The sequence below is a fragment of the Sardina pilchardus genome, chromosome 7 (genome assembly GCF_963854185.1).
Source record: "Sardina pilchardus chromosome 7, fSarPil1.1, whole genome shotgun sequence".
NCBI classification, from domain to species: Eukaryota; Metazoa; Chordata; class Actinopteri; order Clupeiformes; family Clupeidae; genus Sardina; species Sardina pilchardus.
Genome location: NC_085000.1, coordinates 6,943,162 through 6,965,385, shown reverse-complemented (window position 1 = coordinate 6,965,385; position 22,224 = coordinate 6,943,162). Strand labels below are relative to the sequence as shown.

At 43.6% G+C, this 22,224-nt stretch overlaps 1 protein-coding gene across 2 annotated transcripts; it reads left to right on the top strand.

The window, feature by feature from the left end:
* Positions 1-168: 168 nt before the first annotated feature.
* Positions 169-21,071, top strand: plod1a (procollagen-lysine, 2-oxoglutarate 5-dioxygenase 1a). Of its 2 annotated transcripts, none has more exons than XM_062540524.1 (19): positions 169-369; positions 1,274-1,365; positions 2,378-2,511; positions 3,466-3,629; positions 5,545-5,657; positions 5,991-6,054; positions 7,772-7,869; positions 8,287-8,388; positions 9,037-9,168; positions 9,628-9,749; positions 10,298-10,402; positions 11,371-11,496; positions 11,968-12,109; positions 14,719-14,832; positions 15,727-15,792; positions 16,095-16,199; positions 17,071-17,217; positions 18,262-18,387; positions 20,210-21,071. In XM_062540524.1, exons 1-19 carry the CDS (start codon positions 282-284, stop codon positions 20,363-20,365), a joined length of 2,196 nt encoding a protein of 731 aa, XP_062396508.1. In that variant the 5' UTR covers positions 169-281; the 3' UTR covers positions 20,366-21,071. The 2 variants fall into 2 exon arrangements, with proteins under 2 accessions (XP_062396508.1, XP_062396509.1); XM_062540525.1 differs by lacking the exon at positions 18,262-18,387 and adding an exon at positions 17,823-17,948.
* The last annotated feature ends 1,153 nt before the right edge of the window (positions 21,072-22,224 follow it).

Here is a 22,224-nt window from a genome sequence, read left to right as displayed (position 1 = left end):
GAACGAGTGGAACTTCGCAATTAAGCTAAAATAAATCATTACGAGGTGAAATTTCGGTGTGTGACATTTCTCATGCACGACACAACAGAGGGGCATGGTCTGATGAGTAAAAGCTGTTTGCACTTTTCACAAACCTCAAACGAGTATTCGGGGGGTGGGGATAGGGAAAGGGCTACAGAAGCCGAGGCTTGGCTGTCTTTTTCAAAGCAACTCAGTTAACTGCTCTGTTTTGTAAGGGCCATTACCCCTCTAGTCTAAAATAGTGGCATCTAGGCAATAACATGAAATCCGTTATATTTTTATGTACTACCTCGTTGTTAGTACTGTTTACGGCAGTACGCTGCGAGAAAAAGGATTCGGTTCCCGAAGGTAAGTGCAAAATCTTGCTGTATACTTGGCTAGTATTGTTAATCAAACAATGTGCATGGATTTGTGCATGTTACTGTCGCCATGGGTTATCGCCAGCTGCAACACGATCGATCAGTAGCCTGTCGATAAGCCGCACTTATACTAGGGATAGTTTCAGCATGGTTATGCAGAACCATGGAAAAGTTGACCGGGCTATTCTAGAGCTTTCCGAGCCGCTGACGTGGACTGGATTCGGCTTGATCCCTTTCAAGTAGCGTTAATAGTCGGATGCGGACGAAGAGTTACTTAACTAAAGAATGCATTCAACATAGAACTTAGAGGCACCGTTTCAGAACATTTAGGCCGCACTGTAAAGTTTTGCTCTGGAATAAGGTGATCATTTTCACGTCGTGTGTGAAGCAATTCTGCGGTGTGAGATATTGTTCTGGTGGTCTACGGTAACCTATGAGCTAGCCCACCTGAGAAATGATAGTTGTCAGAAACCGGTCTACCCTACTCTACATTAATTAATCACATTAGACATGTGTTATGTTATCTCCTTTGTCGTAAGTGAACAGCCAGTATCCCTCTCTTAAATGTTGCATGCAATCAATAACACGGTAAACTTCGAATCAAATTCAAAGATGATTTTCACTTCCTCTTTCCAATTTTAGCCAAGATTATTGAGTAAAAATGCTGTGTTGAATGTGTACAGTGTTAAATCCTATAGTCCTATAATATAGTCTCAAATTTATGTTTAGACTTAACCACATGGTTTACTATGAACATGTGTAATTAGTTAACTAGTTGTGGTAATTTACTAAATATGTAGGCCTATTATTAAATATGTTATAAGATATTGTTATACACACTTAATTAAATTATTTAGATCTAACACTTGATCATTTGTCCTTCTACCCTTCAGGCAATCTCATAGTTTTGACTGTTGCTACTGAAGAGACAGATGGCTTTCGGCGTTTCATGAGATCAGCTCGACATTTCAATTACACTGTCAAGGTACTAGGAACACCTTGTTCATTTCTACATTATCCACAGTGACTCTCTGTAGGGACCTGAATTTAGCTGTGAGCCCGCAGGCTTAAGCTATAAATATGCATTCAGCATCCCTTCTCTTTTCTCCACAATTGATAGGCTAAATAGTGTATGTAGCAGAGATGGGTGACCCCAGCTGAGAGTTAAAGCCTTACAATTATTGGTACTTAGCACAGGATATTTTACTAATAGCTGATCTATCTAGCTGAAGAGTTGTGCTAATTAGAGTCAGATGGTTTAGTGAATGGTTGGAGCAAATATGTGATAGGATTTTAAGGTTTGCCCACCTCCGGCAAGTTGGAGGTGTGTGAGGTGAGATCATTGTCGATCCTTGGCTTGCACTATAATTTCCCTCAGACGCAGCAATGGGCAAGCCCATCTGACCCAAATCTGGCCCAAAGCAAAGCACAGATCTGATTGTTAGCCTGATGTTATCAGGAGGCTGGCACTGGCATAAAGCACTGTCTAATGTGCACTGCAGAGAGAGACAGTGTGTTTGTGTGAATAGGGATTTTCCCTGCCTCAACACACTCTCTGTTAATGACTGAATTGAGATCACTGAGCTCATCTTCCTGTGCGCTGTGTTTGACAGACAGGTTTGGTAATGGGCGGATGGATCAGTTCCAGCATGTTCTCTCCCGTCTTCATATTTCTGTCAGCAGTCCAGTTTTATATCCCAAGTATTTGCCAAATATTTTTCACCATGTGAAGACATTTTAACCCCTCACCAAGCACCTGTTAATTTAAAAACAAAATCAGAAGTCACATATTTACCCCAAACTGGGCAGTTCTACTACTACTACATGTAATAACAGTATCATGTCATAAATACATTGAAATAAATAATGCAACACAACATAATGATGAATGTAGTGCAAACTCACTTATAAGAATGTGTAATTTGTAATTAACTACATGCCAAGTCTTGATTGGCACATGCAGCACGAGACATATGTCTTTGTATTTATGCTTGAAGGTGTTAGGGAAAGGGGAGAAATGGAACGGCGGTGGCTACAAGACCCCCCCAGGAGGAGGTCAGAAGGTGCGCCTCCTCAAAGCTGCCCTGGAGGAGGTGACGGAGGAGGACAAGGTCGTCCTCTTTACTGACAGGTAAATGGCAGCTTGAACACACACAGTGATCAATGCCTCAGCTCTGCCCTGGTCGCCTCTGCTTTGCTCATGTTTTGTACTGTTGTGGTGTGTGTGTATGTGTCAGTGTGAGTTGGAGGGCCCATTTAGGTCTCACACACACGCATGCACAAGCACACACACGCACGCACATGCACACACACACACACACACACACACACACACACAAACACACACACACATGCACAAACACACACACACACACAAACACACACACACATGCACAAACACACACACACACACAAACACACACACATGCACAAACACACACACAAACACACACACACATGCACACACACACACACACACACACACAAACACACACACACACACACACACACACACACACACACACACACACACACACACACACACACACACACACACAAAGACACAGGCACACACATACGGTACTACTTATGCAGAAGCACACATGCCGATGTTGTAGCTTGTAGGGATAGCTGCTTCAACACAGACAATAGAAAGACACACTCACACATACACATTCACTCACGCAGATGTGCTCTGGTATCAGCTGCGTGGCTTCAAGTCCATTCAGTTTAATTGGGCTCTCCTCCATCTCTCATGATTGAAAGCATTGCTTAGTTCCTTGGAATTGAGAAATGTGTTTCTTTCGAAAGGCGAGTTTAAAACCAGATGATGCCGTTGTAATGTTGTGTGTCTGTTTGGAGGATGTTCATTCCTTTATGTAGTACGTTTCGTCTTGGACGTGCTTGCCACCCACATTTTACGATTTTAGACTTCCATGGAAGTCTCAGCTAGGAGGCGACCTTCCAAGGAATAAAAACCTCTTTTAAAGTGTCAATCCCCCTTCTCAAATCCTTCCCTGTAGGCCTTTGCAAAACTCCAATGACCATCTTTTAATGTCCATCTTGCCTTTCTTGTCCTGACCAGCTACGACGTGGTGTTTGCCTCCGGGCCCAAGGAGCTGCTGAAGAAGTTCCAGCAGGCTAAGCATAAGGTGGTCTTCTCCTCAGAGACTCTGATCTGGCCCGACCGACACCTGGAGGACAAGCACCCCTACCCCAGAGAGGGCAACAGGTTCCTGGGCTCAGGAGGCATGTCACAAATTTGACATACCCTAAAGGCACCTGTATGCAGTGGTGTAGTCTATGTGATACTCAGGGCTACGCAGTATACCCACTTAAAATAGGCAAGAATAGGTATTATCATTTGGGGTTGATCACAGTATACCCACTACAGCTAACTACTACATCACAGTATATCCACTACAGCTAACTAGACTACATCACTGCCTGTAGGCACCCCGAAACACAGTGTGGATAAGATTAGTGTTAGAGTAATGTCATCAAAATAAATTAGCACATTCCTAACAACAGCATCGTGGACTTGCATAGATAAAAAAATACAGCTACACAAATTAAACGGTGTCTTAAATCAGTATAGATCCTAAACCACTGCGAGTAATAGCATGAGTGTGCATTAGTTTAGTGCTTGAAAAAGCAAGAAGGTCTGTACTTTGTATGGCTCCAGTAGGCAGAGGTAAGAAAAGAAAAGTGAACTCAGAGGCTGTTGTGTAAACAGTGTTAAAATCAGCCGAAACAGTATTTAAGGCCTGAAATGAACACAGACTGGGATCCAAACATTTTGGGCATAGCCCAGCCCATCTTCCAAAGCATCACTGGGCACAAAGGATTTTTGTAGGTTACTGTCACTAGTGTTTACAAGAAGTCTAGACCATTCTCCAGGGAAGTCCAACACCTTGTGCAGAATGCACTAGAATAATGATACATGCGCAATGCACATAGGCTGTGACATATACACCACTGTGCAGGTAAATAGATGCAGAACACATTATACCAAATGGTCAACATTCTATCTACAGTATATGATCGGCTTCTCTTTTCTTAGTAGGGCAAGGTTTCGCTCACCAGGATCCTTCTCAGGCAAATGGTGGCAGGAGAAAATAGATACCTTTTAAAGAGGGAGTAGTCATCTCAGATGAGTCACACCTGCTACAGCAAACAGCAAGGGAACATATTGTCTAGACACAAGTTAGTTTAATGATAAATGAATTAGCTCACTTAACATGATGGATAACTTTTCATAATACCTTTGATAAAAAAAACAATAATGCTTATTAATCCAACATGTACATACTTGAAATTAAAGCAATACGGAATAACACACTATTTATACACTCAAATCAGCTAGCACATGTCTAATGGGTTTTAATACTACCATTGTAAAACATTAAACTTAATTTAGCTAGTACCAACTCAATTTCAGCAGTATGGCCATTGGTCAATCATTGATTGTATAATATAACTACTGAATGAGCATACTCCCAATATAACTAATGGCTGATAGTTTTCAGATGTCAGAATGAACCTTGTTAATATAATTTACATGGACTAGCCCTCTTAGTATGGCCCATAACAACCAGTGGTTGAATGTTTGGCTAAAATCTTCAGCAATGAAAGGAAATTACAGCATTTATGTAGGCTAAGCATAGCCAGAGAGAACTTTATTCTGGCCGCAGGGTGTAGAGCTTAGTGGGTGTGGATCTCATTAACACATGGTTAAACAGCAGTTAAATTAAAGTCCATTTAATTTTTCAGAGATAGTTATATAACCCTGTGCCAAACAAATATGAGTGCCTTGGTGTGGCTTTGCATTAAGTAGATCTCCCGACACTCTGTGCGTGGTCTCCTTTAAGGAGTGTGCTAAATGCTACCTTGTGTTAAATACATGGTTTAAGAATAGAAGGAACTGCTGGCAGATTCTGGCATTGTTTCATTTGGCAGCATTTGGTCCACTCAATAGAGATCACTCCAGTGGGACAATAAGTCATCCAGCAGAGTGCAAAAACAGACAGGAAGAAGTAGAGAGAGGAAGTGACCTCAAACGAAAGCCCCCAATCCCATCCCTGTGCCACAGCCAATAACATCCCTTCCTGTGTGTCTCCTGTGTATTTTAAACTAAGGTTCCGTTTTGCTTCGACATATGCAGGTGTCATCGGTCATGCTTCTAACCTGAAAGAACTGGTGGCCAGCTGGACTGGGAAGGACAATGAGAGCGATCAGCTCTTTTTTACCAGGATTTACATCAACCCAGAGAAGAGGGTATGATCTATGATGGTTCTCTTTTACTCATATTTCTCTTCTCTTTAGGGCTTGGTCTGCTATTCTGACGAAAGGATTTTGACTGTTAAAGGAGTGTTATGAGCAATTAATTCACTCCAATGAAGAAGTGTCTTGGATTAGAATCATGGATTGCATCTTTAAGTTTATTTATAGGTTGTTTGGCTCAGAATGCATCTTTGATGGTGTTTCTAATTTAAGAGCATATTTGACCCTGTTGGTATTACATGGTACGATGGAGGGCCTGGTGTTTGTAATTTGTTCGGAGATGGTTAGTACTTTCTTCAGTTCACTGCTGGCTCTCTTGTTTTACAGAAATCCATAAATATAACTGTGGACAACAAATGCAGACTGTTTCAAAATCTCAATGGTGCACTGGGTAAGTTTTATGTGTTGGCATAATATCATTTATGTCTTTGAGGAATGTATATTTGGAATAGTTTTCAAGATGACGCAAAAGACACACTGTCCTCAACAAAAGAAGGAACAGTCCTGCCAACATTGAGAAGTGAGAGAGGCATAAATAAAACCGTTTCGCTCATGAAATCTCAAAGGAGGCTGAACTTGCTGACACAAGATTATTTTTTTTTCTGTCATAAAGAGTCTGACGGCTCTCTGAGACGCCTCTGTAGAGAGCTGCCGGCTCAGTTAAGACTTCCTCCTGCCAGTTCAGCTCAGCGAGCACAGCTTGCCCTCAGGGGAGTCTGTACTTTTATGATGCCGGGGGTGTGTGTGTGTGTGGGGGGGGGGCTCAGAGGGAAATGAAATGTGGCGGCCTCTTTTGTGTAAACCTCTTTTATAATGGGGCATCGTGGGGCGTGCGGATGTCTTTGATGCGCCACTCGCGTCTATTATCAGTCTCACCTGGATCCCAGTGCCTTTGTTTGCACCCAGCCGCTAATAGGACACACTTCATAGCTTTTTAGCTTTGAGACGCTGGATCATAGTTTCCATACAGAGTTTTGGAGGGGTGGTTTGTGTTCAAGTGTGTGTGTGTGTGTGTGTGTGTGTGTGTGTGTGTGTGTGTGTGTGTGTGTGTGTGTGTGTGTGTGTGTGTGTGTGTTGTGTGTGTGTGTGTGCGTGTGTATGTGATAGAGATAGAGATAAATACTTTTAGAAATGTTAGAATTGTGTGTGAGTGTGTGTGTGATAAATGCATGCCCACACACACACACACACACACACACACAAACACAGCTGTACACTGAACACACACAAACACACACAGTTTCACACTGGAATGTGAGTGTGTGCTGTGAGATGTGCCTGAGCACACGTAGCCCTCCAAGGCCACCTCTCCTCTCCTCCCTTATTTTCCTCTCCTCCTTTCCCCTCCCCTCTCCCCATTTCTCTTCTGCTGTCCTTCTACTCTTGTCTCCTGTCCTCTCCTCCTTTCTCCTCTCCGGTTGTCTCCTCCCTTCTCTCCCGTCCTCCCGCCTCCTCCTTTCTCCTCCCCTCCGTTCCCTTCTCCTCTCCTCCCCTCTGCTCTCTCCTCTCCTCTCCTCCGGTCACTCCTCTACGCTCCGCTCCTCTGCTCCTCTCTCTCTCTCTCTCCCTCTCCCCGCCGCTCAGACGCATGAGTGTCAGGAGTTGTAGGAACACAGGGCTGTATTGTGCTGCTCTCAGTGAGAGAGGGCCGCAGCTAGCCTGCTCCTGAGGAACAGTATCCTCCTGAGCCGGGCGAGGAATGCGTCCAGCCGCCGAGGGTCCAGAGGGACGTGTGGACAGGAAGTTTGGGGTTTTAGTGGACTCTGTGAGTTTGGTTTATTGTGTGCAGGCCAGGGCTGAATTGTTGAATTCTATTATACGCGAGCCCACCAAAGTAAAGTGTACATGATGTAATGCTTGTGAAAGGGGGATCAGTGGTAGGTTTTGCTGTTCGATGATTGATTGTTCAGCTGTGAGGACATGTACAAACAAGAGCATGCCAAGAGGAGACAAAAGCCCCTTTCTCCCACTCCCGCTCATACCTGTGTGTGTGTGTGTGTGTGTGTGTGTGTCACCCTTCATTGCAATGTGTCTGTGTCACTCTACATGTGTCTATATGTGTACCTTTGTGTGTGTGTGTGTGTGTGTGTGTGTGCACGCAATTGCAGATGAAGTTGTGCTGAAGTTCGAGGATGGACAAGTCAGGGCCAGAAATGTGCTTTATGACACCTTGCCAGTCATCATCCATGGCAACGGACCCACCAAGGTACATGCATGACCTTTCACCCTTAACCTCTGACCTTATTATGAATGACTGAAGGCCCCCAAATGCCTCTGACAGGGGATTGGCTGTTAAGCCTTCCGGACTTTGTTTACTGACCGTTAAGAGGATTACACAGGTTGTCAGATAAGAGTTGAATCGTCTGCCAGATGTATTCGTGAAGTATATTGTTTTATTCAAATAGCTGAGTGCTTGGGCCTAGGGCCTAGGGCCTTGGACTGCATAGGTGAAGCTTGATTGCTTCATTGATTATGTCTTGTCTGATGTTTGTTGGTTTATCTTGAACAAAAAAAACAACAACAACAAAAGCATTATTTAATAACAATACAAATGCATAATTACGATCATTTCTCAGCAGTTGTGTAGTCATAAACCTCTGTGTCTGCGTGTTGTTCTCTGCAGCTCCAGATCAACTACCTGGGCAACTACATCCCCAAGCTGTGGACCTTTGAGACGGGCTGCACCGTGTGCAGTGAGGACCTGCGTCCGCTCACAGGCCTGAAGGTGAGACACTCCCAGTCCCAACACACAGCTGGGCCGCATAAACAAATACTCACAGCGGTTTACAGTATACATTTAGCAGTCAGCGTAAACATGCACGCTGGCCTCAGTGGAGGTCAAACAGGGCTGAAACCCACGGGTGCTAGCATCTGTTGTTAACAACACTTCTCTTAAGGTGCTGGAATAGAGGTCTCTCATTTGCAGCATTTTACTGGCTGATTACACTTGTGTTTTAAACCAGCTATTTCACAAAGGCCCTCCTCAGAGAGAGGCATTGTGTCAGTGTAGTGCATGGCAGAAGGTTTACACACTTCATAATAAGCAGGAATGCAATAGCTTAGACCCAACTTGGTGGATTTGACTCGTCCAATATTTTGTATGGGATGTAATAAATGTGTATGTGTGAAAGCTGGCTGTTACCAGGCGACTCTCCAAAATGTTCCTGCCTGGCTCTGAGGTAGACCTAGGCCTGATCTGACTTGTTTCTGAGTACGCAACGCCATTGTGGATTTCTGGCAGTAAGTTTGTTTCTCTGAATGAGCCTTAAGTCCTAACTGAGGCCTCCCCCTCCCCTCTCCTCCTCTCCCCCTCTCCTCCTGTCCTCCTCTGCCCCCTCTCCCTCTCTCCTCCTCTCCCACTCTGCCCCCTCAGGAGACGGAGTATCCGCTGGTGGTGGTGGGCATCTTCATCCAGCAGCCCACGCCCTTCGTCTCTGTCTTCTTCGAGCGCCTGCTGAAGCTCAAGTACCCCAAGAACAGACTCCGACTCTTCATCTTCAACCAGGTCCCTCTTCCTCCTCCTCATTCTCATAGTTGCCATTAGAATCAAGTCAGGTTCAGACTATTGCCTTTTTTTGTGGGCAAAAAGTTCATACCGTTTTTCTGAGCTAATACAGTAAAAGATCTATTTAAGCAATCAGGTTGTGAATAGGGTTACACACACACCAACCCATACTTGGCACGAGTGAGAGTGCGGTTGTAGTAGTGCATACTCACTGTTGTGTTTAAAGGGTTGATTTTACTGTAACATTATTATTTACTATTAGTAGTGTACATACTACTAATAGAGTATGCAAAGCTTGTTATTTTCTTTGGATCAAAAGGGGGTAATTTAACGCTTACAGAATAACAATTATTTTTTTAATTAAGTTTTGGAACTTTTGGAATTTAACTCATAACTTCATATTCCACTCTTGTGATTTTATTGCATTCTCACAGTTGTGTTTAATTTTACCTGTGGCAGGAGACTCATCACGAGAACCAGGTGGTCAGCTTTGTGAAGGATCATGGGACAGAATACCAGGGGGTGAAGCTGATTGGCCCAGAGGAGGGTGTGGATGTCATCGAGTCCCGTAACATGGGCTTGTAAGTTCACTGCTCTCTCATCTCACTGCTGGTTTTAAGTGGTAGTTCAAACATCTTTAAATCAGTTTACAATGACATACATCAGTGTTAACCTGTTTGGACACCATGAGCATGTCCGCTGCAGGCTTCAGCTTTCTCTTGTTTGTGTGCCAAAACAATTTCTCAGTTGCTGCTCTGGTATGCAATACATACAGATGTGCTGGAAGTGTCATTGAATCGAATAAAATTAAATTTAATGAAACTGAACTGAACTGAATTGAACTTGAACTTGAAGGTGAAGGTGAAGTGAGGTGAGCTGAATGATCCAAACAGTTTCATTTCACAGTGTGACGGTGGGCATGCATGTTGAATTAAGCGTCATTGAATTCAATTAAACTGAGCTTAACTCAGTTGAACTGACAAAGTGTGCGGTACATCTCAAGTCTTTATCTCCTTTCTGTCTTAATTAAATTGAATTGAAGCGAATTGAATTAAACTGAACCGAACTGATGTGCTGAATTTCTGTGACTGATATCTGCTTTCTGGTGTGTGTTGTTCCTGTGTTGCAGTGCGGAGTGCAGAGAGGACATTGACTGTGAATACTTCTTCAGTGTGGACATTGAGGTGGTCCTAACGAACGATGACACTCTCAGGAGCCTCATCGAGCTCAACAAGTGAGTTTGGTCACATCATGCCATGGCATCTCCCCTGGTCATCAGACCTGTGTGTGTTAGAGAGTGTGCACAGCTCTTTGGCATCGCATCTCCCCTGATCATCAGACCTGTGTGTGTTAGAGAGTGTGCACAGCTCTTTGGCCCCTGGTACTGAGGGCCCATTTGTAGATTAGGAGGTACCCGATTCATCTGAAGCAAAAAGGGTCAGGCTCCCTCCCGTTATAATGTAAAACAGCCTTTATCAGGCATTCCAAGCATGCATAGTCAATGCCAGAGACTCTCTGCACTGTCTCAGTAAAACAGTATAGCACCAAAATCTGATCTCTTAAGAAATATGCAAGGGTATATGGTTGTCAAGTTGTGATTCAATGACATGCTGATTATTCTTTTTGCGGGTGCAACTGGGTCCAGAATGGCTCGTATTTTTCAGCAAAATATTTTTTTCCCCACTATTCAGAGTAGCCTACAAGAAAATAGTAATTATATTACTCACTCGCTGCCTCAACCTAGTAAAGTCCTATTTTCATAGAGGCCTGGACATTACGCTTGATTATACCATCTGGCTGCATAGCTGCACTAATTACTCTGTTAGAGTCAGCCGATTTCTTTTTCCTTCCCTAAAACGGAGATGACGACGACAAAGTTTACAGGTTGTGAAAACAGGCTGTCTGGCTAGTAAACTTTTTTGGACAAAAGAGCTGTTTGGCCAAGAAACTAAATGTGATGCCTGACTTAACAGCCAAATGATCACAGATACATGGTTCAATTAATCTGAAATGCATTTAACACTTCAAATCTGACTTTGTTTTATAGTACCTCAGTGACATGGTTGGTGGCTGCCATATTGGACTCCTGTCCAGTAAGACAGGACATTTAGTTAGAGAGAGCCTAGTGGGACGGATAAAGGACAAGAACCTCAGAGACATTCCTGTCCACTGAGACCCTGTTGCTGTTGTGTTCTCTCTCAGGCCCCTGATCGCCCCCATGATGACCAAGCCTGGGAAACTCTGGACCAACTTCTGGGGGGCTCTGAGTGCCGACGGATACTACGCCAGATCTGAGGACTATGTGGACATTGTGCAGGGACGCAGAATGTAAGTGTGGGAGGTTTATGACCCGGAGTTTGTCCGTCTTAAACACCGAAACCCAGCTGTTTTAACACCTGATGTGTCAGTATAGCAATAGCACCCATTGCTGGAGACACTCTATTGTCATTAGCTGTTAGTAAACATCTGGGGCATTTTCATCAAGGAATGTTGCTGTATTTCATCAAATGCTGTCACCACCAATTGAATGTTTCTTGATTAAACAAAGCAAACATGTACATGTAAAGCTAATTCCACGATGAAGAGCTGATTGTTGATTGTTCTGTATTAATAGCCCTTACACAGAAAAAAGGTGCTATATAAACCCAAAAACCATGCTTCATATATGGCACCCCTAAATGGTTCTTTAAAACATTTGGAAGGGTCCATCAAAAGAACCCCTAAGGGTTCTATTATAGCACCCCAAGAACCCTTTTTTGAGCGTACTGCTTGCTTTAACATACACTCATTTCCCTTCAGTGGGATCTGGAATGTTCCGTATGTGTCGCACGTGTTCCTGGTGAAGGCCAGTGTTCTGAGGGACGAGCTGAAAGCTGAGAATGTCTTCAGCTCTGAAACCCTGGACCCCGACATGGCGTTCTGCCGCCAGGCACGAGACCAGGTCAGACGCAGCCCTCCTCCTCTACCATCACCTCTCCTGCCTCCTCTACCATCACCTCTCCTCTCTCCTCCTCTACCATCACCTCTCCTGCCTCCTCTACCATCACCTCTCCTCCTCTACCATCACCTCTCCTGCCTCCTCTACCATCACCTCTCCTCAATCCTCCTCTACCATCACCTCTCCTCTCTCCTCCTCTACCATCACCTCTTCTCTCTCCTCTACCATCACCTCTCCTCTCTCCTCCTCTACCATCACCTCTTCTCTCTCCTCTACCATCACCTCTCCTCCTCTACCATCACCTCTCCTGTCTCCTCTACCATCACCTCTCCTCTCCTCTACCATCACCTCTCCTGTCTCCTCTACCATCACCTCTCCTCAATCCTCCTCTACCATCACCTCTCCTCTCCTCTACCATCACCTCTCCTCAATCCTCTACCATCACCTCTCCTCAATCCTCCTCTACCATCACCTCTCCTGTCTCCTCTTCCATCACCTCTTCTCTCTCCTCTACCATCACCTCTCCTCTCTCCTCCTCTACCATCACCTCTTCTCTCTCCTCTACCATCACCTCTCCTGTCTCCTCTACCATCACCTCTCCTCTCCTCTACCATCACCTCTCCTCTCTCCTCCTCTACCATCACCTCTCCTCTCTCCTCCTCTACCACCACCTCTCCTGCCTCCTCTACCATCACCTCTCCTCCTCTACCATCATCTCTCCTCTCCTCTACCATCACCTCTCCTCACTCCTCCTCTACCATCACCTCTCCTGCCTCCTCTACCATCACCTCTCCTCCTCTACCATCACCTCTCCTGCCTCCTCTACCATCACCTCTCCTCACTCCTCCTCTACCATCACCTCTCCTGCCTCCTCTACCATCACCTCTCCTCCTCTACCATCACCTCTCCTCACTCCTCCTCTACCATCACCTCTCCTGTCTCCTCTACCATCACCTCTCCTGTCTCCTCTACCATCACCTCTCCTGTCTCCTCTATCATCACCTCTCCTCCTCTACCATCACCTCTCCTCCTCTACCATCACCTCTCCTCCTCTACCATCACCTCTCCTCTCCTCTACCATCACCTCTCCTGTCTCCTCTACCATCACCTCTTCTGTCTCCTCTACCATCACCTCTCCTGCCTCCTCTACCATCACCTCTCCTCTCCTCTACCATCACCTCTTCTGTCTCCTCTACCATCACCTCTTCTGTCTCCTCTACCATCACCTCACCTGCCTCCTCTACCATCACCTCTCCTGTCTCCTCTAACACCTCATACACTCCCATGTGTTCTGTGTTTACCTATCTGTCATGTGACTATGTCGGCGCTCTTTTTTTTTTATTTGGTCTGCACTTCCTAACTCTCACCTGCTCCTCATTATTGTGTTGTTGATCTTGTCCAGTCCTCTGTATTTCTGTTAATTGATCTGTGTTCTTCTACACCCCTCTGTTCCACTGTCTTTTGTCGGAGCGTCTCTCTTGCTGTGTACGTTTGATGAGTCACAAGAAAGCATGTCTGGCTGCACTTCTGCCTCCAAGAGAGTCTTGGGCTTGGGTCCTGTCCTGCTAACCCTGGCATCTGTCTCTTCCTTCTCACTCTGCCAGGTTAATTAGGTATTCAAGTATATCTGATGATAGTAATTAAGATGGTGGAGAGAGAGAGTGGGTACTTTATGGAGTATGTGTGGGATGATGGGTACTGTGCGGAAATTCCCTCCTTTACTCTGCCTGCTCTTCCATCTTCTTCTTTGTTTATCCAAAAATGCCACACAAGCATTTTCCTGTTTTGCTGTCTTTCACCAAAACATTGAGTTGAGTGAGTTTCTCTAACCTTATATCACGTTGAAATAGCTTAATGTTTGTCTACCCTTAGAGTACCGTAGTAGTCTTTCTTACTGTTTCCTCACACAAGGCTGCCTGGTGGATATTGTTCCCTTAACACTAAATCCCAGTTACTGTTGCCCTTTGGTTCAGCCTGTATACCATTATGCCGTCTAACTTCCTGCTCTCTGACAAATACAAATAGACTTTCTACGCAGACCTACCACAGATGCATACTCATTTTATGAGACAGTTTAGTTTAGTTTAGTAACTTGTTTACTCCCCACTATGGATCTGACAGTCTGCAAATGTGCGCTTTAATCCGGCAACGCCTCAGACACACTGACTTTCATACAAACACAAAGCCTCAGGCAAAGTCTGGCTTGTAAGTTGTCGGCTGCAATGTGCACTCTGTGACTTTGTCTTATAAACAGCACAGCCGTTTGATTGGTAGGTGTTACGTGATTTGTCTGTCTGTTTCTTTACTGCTGATACAGTACTTTACAGGGGTCACCTGGTTTATGACGATACACAATAGTTGCCCAATTGAACATTTGAAGTTGAAATGCATAAATAAAGGTTTTATATTTCTCTGGAGGAGTTCCTTTGCTTTTTTCTTTGAGTACTATGAGGCTGAAGTCCCCTGAACTTTTACAGAAACTAAGAACTTTCCTGACTCAGGGAAGCACTCTCTTTTTCCTTTCTTATACGAATATGAGATGAAAGGAGGTTGTATGGATTATATACTGTAGGTTGTTTTCCATCCATTTATCTCCCCTCTATCGCCCATAGGGAGTGTTCATGTATGTAACAAACCTGCACACCTACGGACGAGTTCTGTCGATGGAAACCTACCAGACGGGCCATTTGCACAACGACCTCTGGCAGATCTTCGAGAACCCTGTGGTGAGAACCCAGATGCTGTGGGATGTCGCAGACATGACTTTAGTCCGGGCAAGGAAAAAAAGAGAGGAAAACATGATGAGCTAAATGCCACTTTGGCAGAACATGCTAAATTGCCCCTCCCACCCCAACACACAGTGAAAGCTCTGTCATCCAGTCTGCTATGTATGTCTCGGCAGAGGTGGCACATTCTAACTCATTATGAATACAGTTCTTATTTTTAGATAAACTGACAGAAACACAGTCTGTAGTTGTGGGTGTGTGCATTGGTCCATGAGAGATGCTATGTGCTCACCATGCCCTCCATAAGAGTGGAAACTGAATTCTCTCTTTTGCTTTCCTTGTCCGGGTCAGGGCTGCTCAATTTGGAGATAATATACAATTGCGATTTTTACGTCGTGTTACCAGTGTGATTTGCTGTGCAACGTCATTTTTGAAAGTCAAGCTTCAGTTCAATATTCCAAAGTTTAGCCACTTCTGATTGGTGAGCATGCCCAGTGCATGCAAAGCTCAGCACTCCTGTTACATGAGCTATCTAAGGAGGAAGATAAGAAAAAAAGTCATAGATGTGAAAATAATAATAATAAGAAGAAGAATGATATGATAATAATAATAAGCTTTATGTTTAGCACCTTTCATAAACCGAAAGATCAAAGTGCTTTACATTTGGAAGATTTAAGAAAATAATATAGAGGGAAATAGTACTTCTGATACTTTTTGAGGTTAACGCAGCAAGTTGTTGCGGTAGTTTGGGTTTTGCTAACGAATGCTACTCATTGGGACAGAGGTCCTTTGAGATGACCTAATTGCATTAGTTCTTAGATTTTGAACTCTGTCCCAGTATGCGTTATTTTTGTGCTTAGCCTTTATGAGTAAACCACTGTTCACCATCCACAGGACTGGCAAGAGCGCTACATTCATGAAAACTACACCCGCATAATGAAGGACAAATTAATAGAAACTGTGAGTATTTTTCTCTACCTTCATTACTCTTGAAGTTGCATCATTGTTTTTGACCATTCTGTCTATAGAATAAAACACGGCTTTTGCTTGTAAAAAGAGCCACTCAGGTAGAACAGTACACAGTAATGACAACAAAATGTGGCATTATTATCATTAATTCAGGACCCGACTACAGGTCAACAGTCTCTGTGGGTCTATAGTTATAGTATATAGCTATTATATAGTATATAGCTATAATATAGCATATTATAGCTATATAATGTCGTTGTATGAATTAGTGACTTTAGTGTATTTCCCTTTAGCCCTGCCCGGATGTGTACTGGTTTCCCATCTTCTCTGAGGTGGCGTGCGAACACATCGTGGAGGAAATGGAGCACTTTGGGCAGTGGTCTGGTGGTGCTAATAAGGTAGGTGCCTCCGCTCTTGAGTTCCTCTTTCTCTAGCCCTTTATACCATCATTTCCCAACTATTAGCCGCGGCTTATACATTGATTTTGCAAACTTTCTGCAGCTATGAGGTTAATACACAGGGGCAATTAATATGGTATTATTAATGTTGCTTTTAACTTGCATAAACCACTGTCCTGCGGCCTCTACACAATGTTTATTGTATATTATGCAACAGTTAGGTTCGGTCTATCTGCTCATTCATTTCTGATTGGACAAGAGTGGGGACATCCCAGGACATCCCCACTTGATCTCTTTACAGCTAGTAATCACTCCACATTTTGTGTTGTTGAATGAAGGTTCAGATTAGCAGGTAACAGGAGGACAAGTGATTAGCAGGTAACAGGAGGACAAGTGATTTGAAATTATTGTGCACAAATTGCACAATTTTGGGCAAAACAGTTCTTTCACTATTGACTGACAAGGGGTTACCATCAAAAACATAGCATGAAAAAGCCACACTTACCCCAATAATGTTCAAATCACCGAATAAAAATCCTAAGGATATCCTGCAGAGGAGTTGCTGCTTACTGTACATCTCGTGACATGCAGTCACGAAACATTGTGTGGAGTTTCTCTGGGAATACTGAAGGGAGTGGTGAGCCACCTCTCAAGTGTGTTTTGTTTGGAAATTTAAATAAAAACATGAACAAACGCAACACAGACAATCTGTACCCTTAAACTTGACTAGTTGTAAGTGTAACGGTTGTATAAACATAGTATGACATTATTTAGAATCCTATGAATAATGTTGCTCATGAGGGCTAGTTTGATAAGAAACGAGTAATCTGTAGGTATTTCCAGTGACAGTCAGTGTGTCTTGACTCAACAGGACACCCGTATCCAAGGGGGTTACGAGAACGTGCCCACAATAGACATCCATATGAACCAGGTGGGCTATGAGAAAGAGTGGCACAAATTCCTGCTGGACTTCATAGCCCCTATCACAGAGAAGATGTACCCAGGCTACTACACAAGGGTAAGATGACCTTCACACTGTCATTACTGTCAATACTGTTGATTACACTTGTAGTTGCAGTGAACAAATAGTAGTACAAATACAAATTTGTCAAAAAGCATGAAACTGACTGTAGTTACTTCTGAACATAAAATGTATTTTGATAAAGGTGAACCACATGTTCTAATGATTTAGCTACAGCCTGTTAGTAATTTAGCTATGTATGTTAACCTACTGTATGTATTTTATATGACTTGTTATACGATGTGAAATATATTACATATTACAAATTGCCCATCGTTTCTAATGTGTTTCTGAAGTGACAGCAGGGAAATGCTAGTGTTGTATTGTAGTGGTGAGCAGTTTGGGCTGGATATAATGATTCAAGTCTTAAAATAGCATAAACGTCATTATCATGAATTGATTATTATCATTATCGATTTCATGTGCGTTGTTTAAAATATAACCTATACATTAAGGGGTATTTACAATTAGAAGTATTGTTTTGTACTATTAGTGTTATCATTATAATTATCATTATCATTAGTAAGTAATAGTGGCTCGATCGCTGCATGACGTTTATATGCACTGTTATATGCACTGACCTGAATCTCTTCTCCCGTCAGTGTACCTCATACCTCAACTTTGTAGTGCGATACAAACCAGACGAGCAGCCTAAGCTCGAGCCACACCACGACGCCTCTACTTTTACTATTAACATAGCTCTCAACAGCAAAGACATTGACTATCAGGTAAACAGACTCGCTCAGACGGCTCAGGTTCAGCAGCTTTAGCAGGCAGGGCTGCCTCAGAGCTCTCCCACAATCCTTTGCACAGGGTTCTTGAGGCTGCAGGTGGTATCCCCGTCCTCATCTCCATCCCTCGTTCTTTTCTTTGTCTCTCTCTTTTTCTCCCCCCTCCTTTTTTTTTTGCTCGCACGGAAAGCTCCGGGAGCGGGCCAGGGATGGCGCTTGTTTGTTTGTTTGTCCCTCCTTAAGATTGTTGCATGACCCGTGGGCCTCTCTCTCTCTCTCTCTCTCTCTGTTGTCTCCTGTGTCTTTGCAGGCTCTGTTTGATCTGGCGTTTGTAGTTAGGTATAAGCCCGACGAGCAGCCCTCACTCAGGCCGCACCACGACGCCTCCACTTTCACTATAAACATTGCACTCAACCAAGTGGGCACTGACTACCAGGTGAGTGGCCATGGCACTGGCTGGTCTCCACTGACACCACTGCATCGTGGACCTCCAAATGAAAGGCGGTCTTTCAGAAGATTAGTCAATAGGAATGCCATATGCTAAATCTCTCTAGATGTTCTCTGATGAGGTAGAACAAAGATTGTGGGTGGAATTGGGCCTTTAGGAAGATACGTTCATAGTGCATTATGAAAGTACATTACTTAAACTAAGTTAAGCTATGTCAACATGTGTTTACATGTTATAAACTTGTAATAAACTTGACACTACACGACACGGTGCTTAACTCAGTCAAAACAATTGTGCTTGAATGGGTCAAATTGAGTCAGTCGAAACATTCTACCATGATTTTCCTCTGATCTATAGAGAATACCATATTGAAAGCCTCTCAAAGTATCCCCTGATGAGGTAAAACAAGAATTATGAAGTGCTTCGCTGATGAGGCGTAGGAAGCTTTGGTGCAGCAGTGCTTTCAGAGCCATAGTGCAAGCCTCACTAAATGGCCTGGAGTGGAGGGGGTGGGATTCCTGCAAGACTCTATATGCTCAGAGCAGGAAAGCGCAGCCTGTCGGGGCATGTTACCCCAGCTCTTCAGGCAGGGCAGAAGAACCCAGCACTAGAGAAGGGGGGATGGGGGCCCAGAAGTGTCAGGACAGGCCTATGGAGGGATCCCCTCACCTCTCCTACATACTCTGAATGCCATCCGCCAAATCTGAGGCCAATCTGAGGATGGCAGTCAGCAACGCAGGTCTGTCACTGCACCCTCAAAAAAAAGGCAAGACGTGTCTTATCAGAAAGGAAAGAACATTTGTCAGGGGCCCTGGTTGTCAGTTTGTTTGAGCTAGTGGTAGCACTGTATGTTCTAGTTCTTTCCTTTCAACATTGCAGTAACCTGTGGATGTGTGCAGTCTTGCTGCAGATAGCATGGCATGATAAAGAATCCCATGCACTTCTCTATAGGGTTCTATCAGCGATGATTCTTTAGCATGGAGTCTCATTGAATCCCATGCACTTCTCTGTAGAACTATATTAGTGATGAATCTAAAGCATGTAGACTCATCAATAACCCCTACTGCTAGCTCTAGTTGATTGTGTTTCAGTCAATTAGGTATTATTGGTGTATTAGGTCTTGCTAAGCATGTTTTAGACTTGAAAGTGCATGCTATGTTGTAAATATGTTGTTTGTTTCCATGTTTTTGTTTTATATCCATGTTGCATTTGATTCTTGGATATTCTCAATATATATTCTCAATATTGTATGAAATGCAGAAATGTGTATACTGTACCTGAATTACAAATTGGTACACAATAATAACTTTTGTTTAACATTAGTTCAGAAATTTTGATTTTGTAAATTCATTAATTATTTGAACAGTTGTCCTAGGCAGTAGGCACACAGTGCACACAGCAAGTATTGTATGTTAAAGCAGTTTTATTCGTTCCATGTTTATTGGTAAATATTGCAATGTTTTTGCACTGTACAAGCTGTTGTCCTTGTCTATGAGGGTGGCGCCATGTTGGGTTCTCCTTTAACATCTCTCATCTGATTCCGCCTCCTCACTCTCCCTTTCTTCTTTTGCACTCCTTTCACTCCCCCCTCCCATCCTCTCCTCTTCTCTCTTCACTCCACTCTCTTCTTTATTTTCACTTCCGCCTCTCATCTCTTCTCTCCTTCATTTCCATCTCCTCTCTCTCCCCTCTATCCTCTCTACACCTTTTTCTTTCCTCCTTTTCCTCCCCCTCTTCTCACCCCCTCTCTTTCCTTCCCTCCCCCTCCTCTCCTTTATCCCCCACTCCTCTCCTCTCCTCCCCCTCTCAGGGTGGAGGTTGTCGGTTCCTGAGGTATAACTGCTCTGTCCAGGCGCCCCGTAAAGGCTGGGCTATCATGCACCCCGGCCGGCTCACTCACTACCACGAGGGACTGCCCACCACGGGAGGCGTCCGCTACATCGCCGTGTCCTTCGTTGACCCCTGAACACCTCCGCCGTGCCGGTGCCGCGCCGGTTCTGCACCGGTGGCTTCGGCTCCTCTGGTGCTGTTGTACCCTCCATGCACTCCAGTGGGGCGTTTTCGTCTGTTGTCAAAGTTTCAGGGGAGCCATGAGTCTAGTATGAGTGCTTTAAAAGATCATTTCCAAACGCGGAGAGTGATGTACTTTAGAGATGGTGCCTTACGTTAGAAAGCCTGAATGTGTGTGTGTGTTTTTTTTTTTGTAAATTTGTATACAGTGAACAAAGTTTTATACGGAGAGGATTGATTAAATCCCTTTGGCAACTGAATCTGTGAACTCAGGCATATTGGACACTGCTTACAGTTGAATTGAAGTCTTATGCAAGTGGTGTGTTTTAGTAAAGTTTTGTAATGCCAGGCCTATTTATTAGCATGTGTATTTGACTCTGTTGAGGGAAATTATTCCAAAGACATAACTGGGATATTTGGAATGTGCAATATTTGAAGAACGGAATTTGATGCACATCTTGAATTGGTTTTACACATGTGCGTTGACCATCCAAACCAGTTGCATCACCACTTAAAGTAACAAAAAATCAGAGCCAGTGTTTGTATACTTTATTACGACATATAGAAAATATTCTTCCTATTTCTGTGATTTTAGGACAACGGTTTTGTTATTTTTAAAGGCATACTGGCACAGCCTCGAGTCAATAAATATGTTAACAAAACCTGTGTGTGTGTGTGTGTGTGTGTATGTGTATGTATGTATGAATGTATGTATGGTTTAACACAGAAGAGTGCACAGTACATCACATTACTGATAACTGAGAGTGTAGCAATATTAACCTTCACAACGTGTACCCCGTGTCCATTACAGGACACTGTTCTATCTAGTATCCGCAGCTGGTAGCATTGGTAACACTATTTAAAAACACTATCCTTTTAATTCTCTTGTCATCTATGAAGCACATTCACACATGAGTGGACCATAGCTTTATGTCTAATGGGTGTTTTGTTTAACCAGTGTAATTGCATATGTGTTTATACTCTTAAGATAGATACTTTATTGATCCCCTAGGGGATACTTTATTGATAGATCACCCTTTGTGTAGTCATGATGTATTGCAGTTTTAATGTATAGACATGACTTGGCAGCACATACCTGTACATGTTCATGTTTTGATCTGTCTGTCTATAATTTGAGGATGTCTATTTTCTGTGAAATGCTGCCCCCTATAGGATATCCTAGAGCTGCACAGATCCATGCATCACAATCAAATGTAATGTGCAGTAGGTTATAAATTGTTTTTATCACCTAAGTTCACTAAGGTTTATAGTTGCCACTCATTCAAATATCTGATTTCAGGTGATAAAAGACAAAGACATAGGGATATTTGGAATGTGCAATATTTGAAGAACATGATTTGGTGCACACCTTGAATTAGTTTCACACTAGTGCAGTGCCCGTATAACAATGTTTTCCAAGAAACGTGTTGCCCAATGACATTGATGCAGGTAGATCATGTTAGATTGGTGATGATGTGAACCAGGCCCGTGCAGTTAGTAGAGCTTTCTACCATCTTTGCAAAGTGAAAAAAGTGAAGGGGAAAGGCGTTTGAGTTGCAGCTAATGGCAATATTAGACACATACACACCTGCGCGTTTTTGCTGTTGTTGGGAAATGATAGCCTAAAGTTAACCGCATGACCATGGCCATATGCCAGTGCTATGAACTCGGAAGTGATGTTTGAATGAATGTTATGCCCATAGCCGATGTCCAGATAGAGTCAAGACAAGGCTGTAGTCACCACATTGAGGGGGACGTGTCGTCGTCGTACCCCCCCCCCCCCTCCCCATATTCAGATACGACCAAAATGTCGTC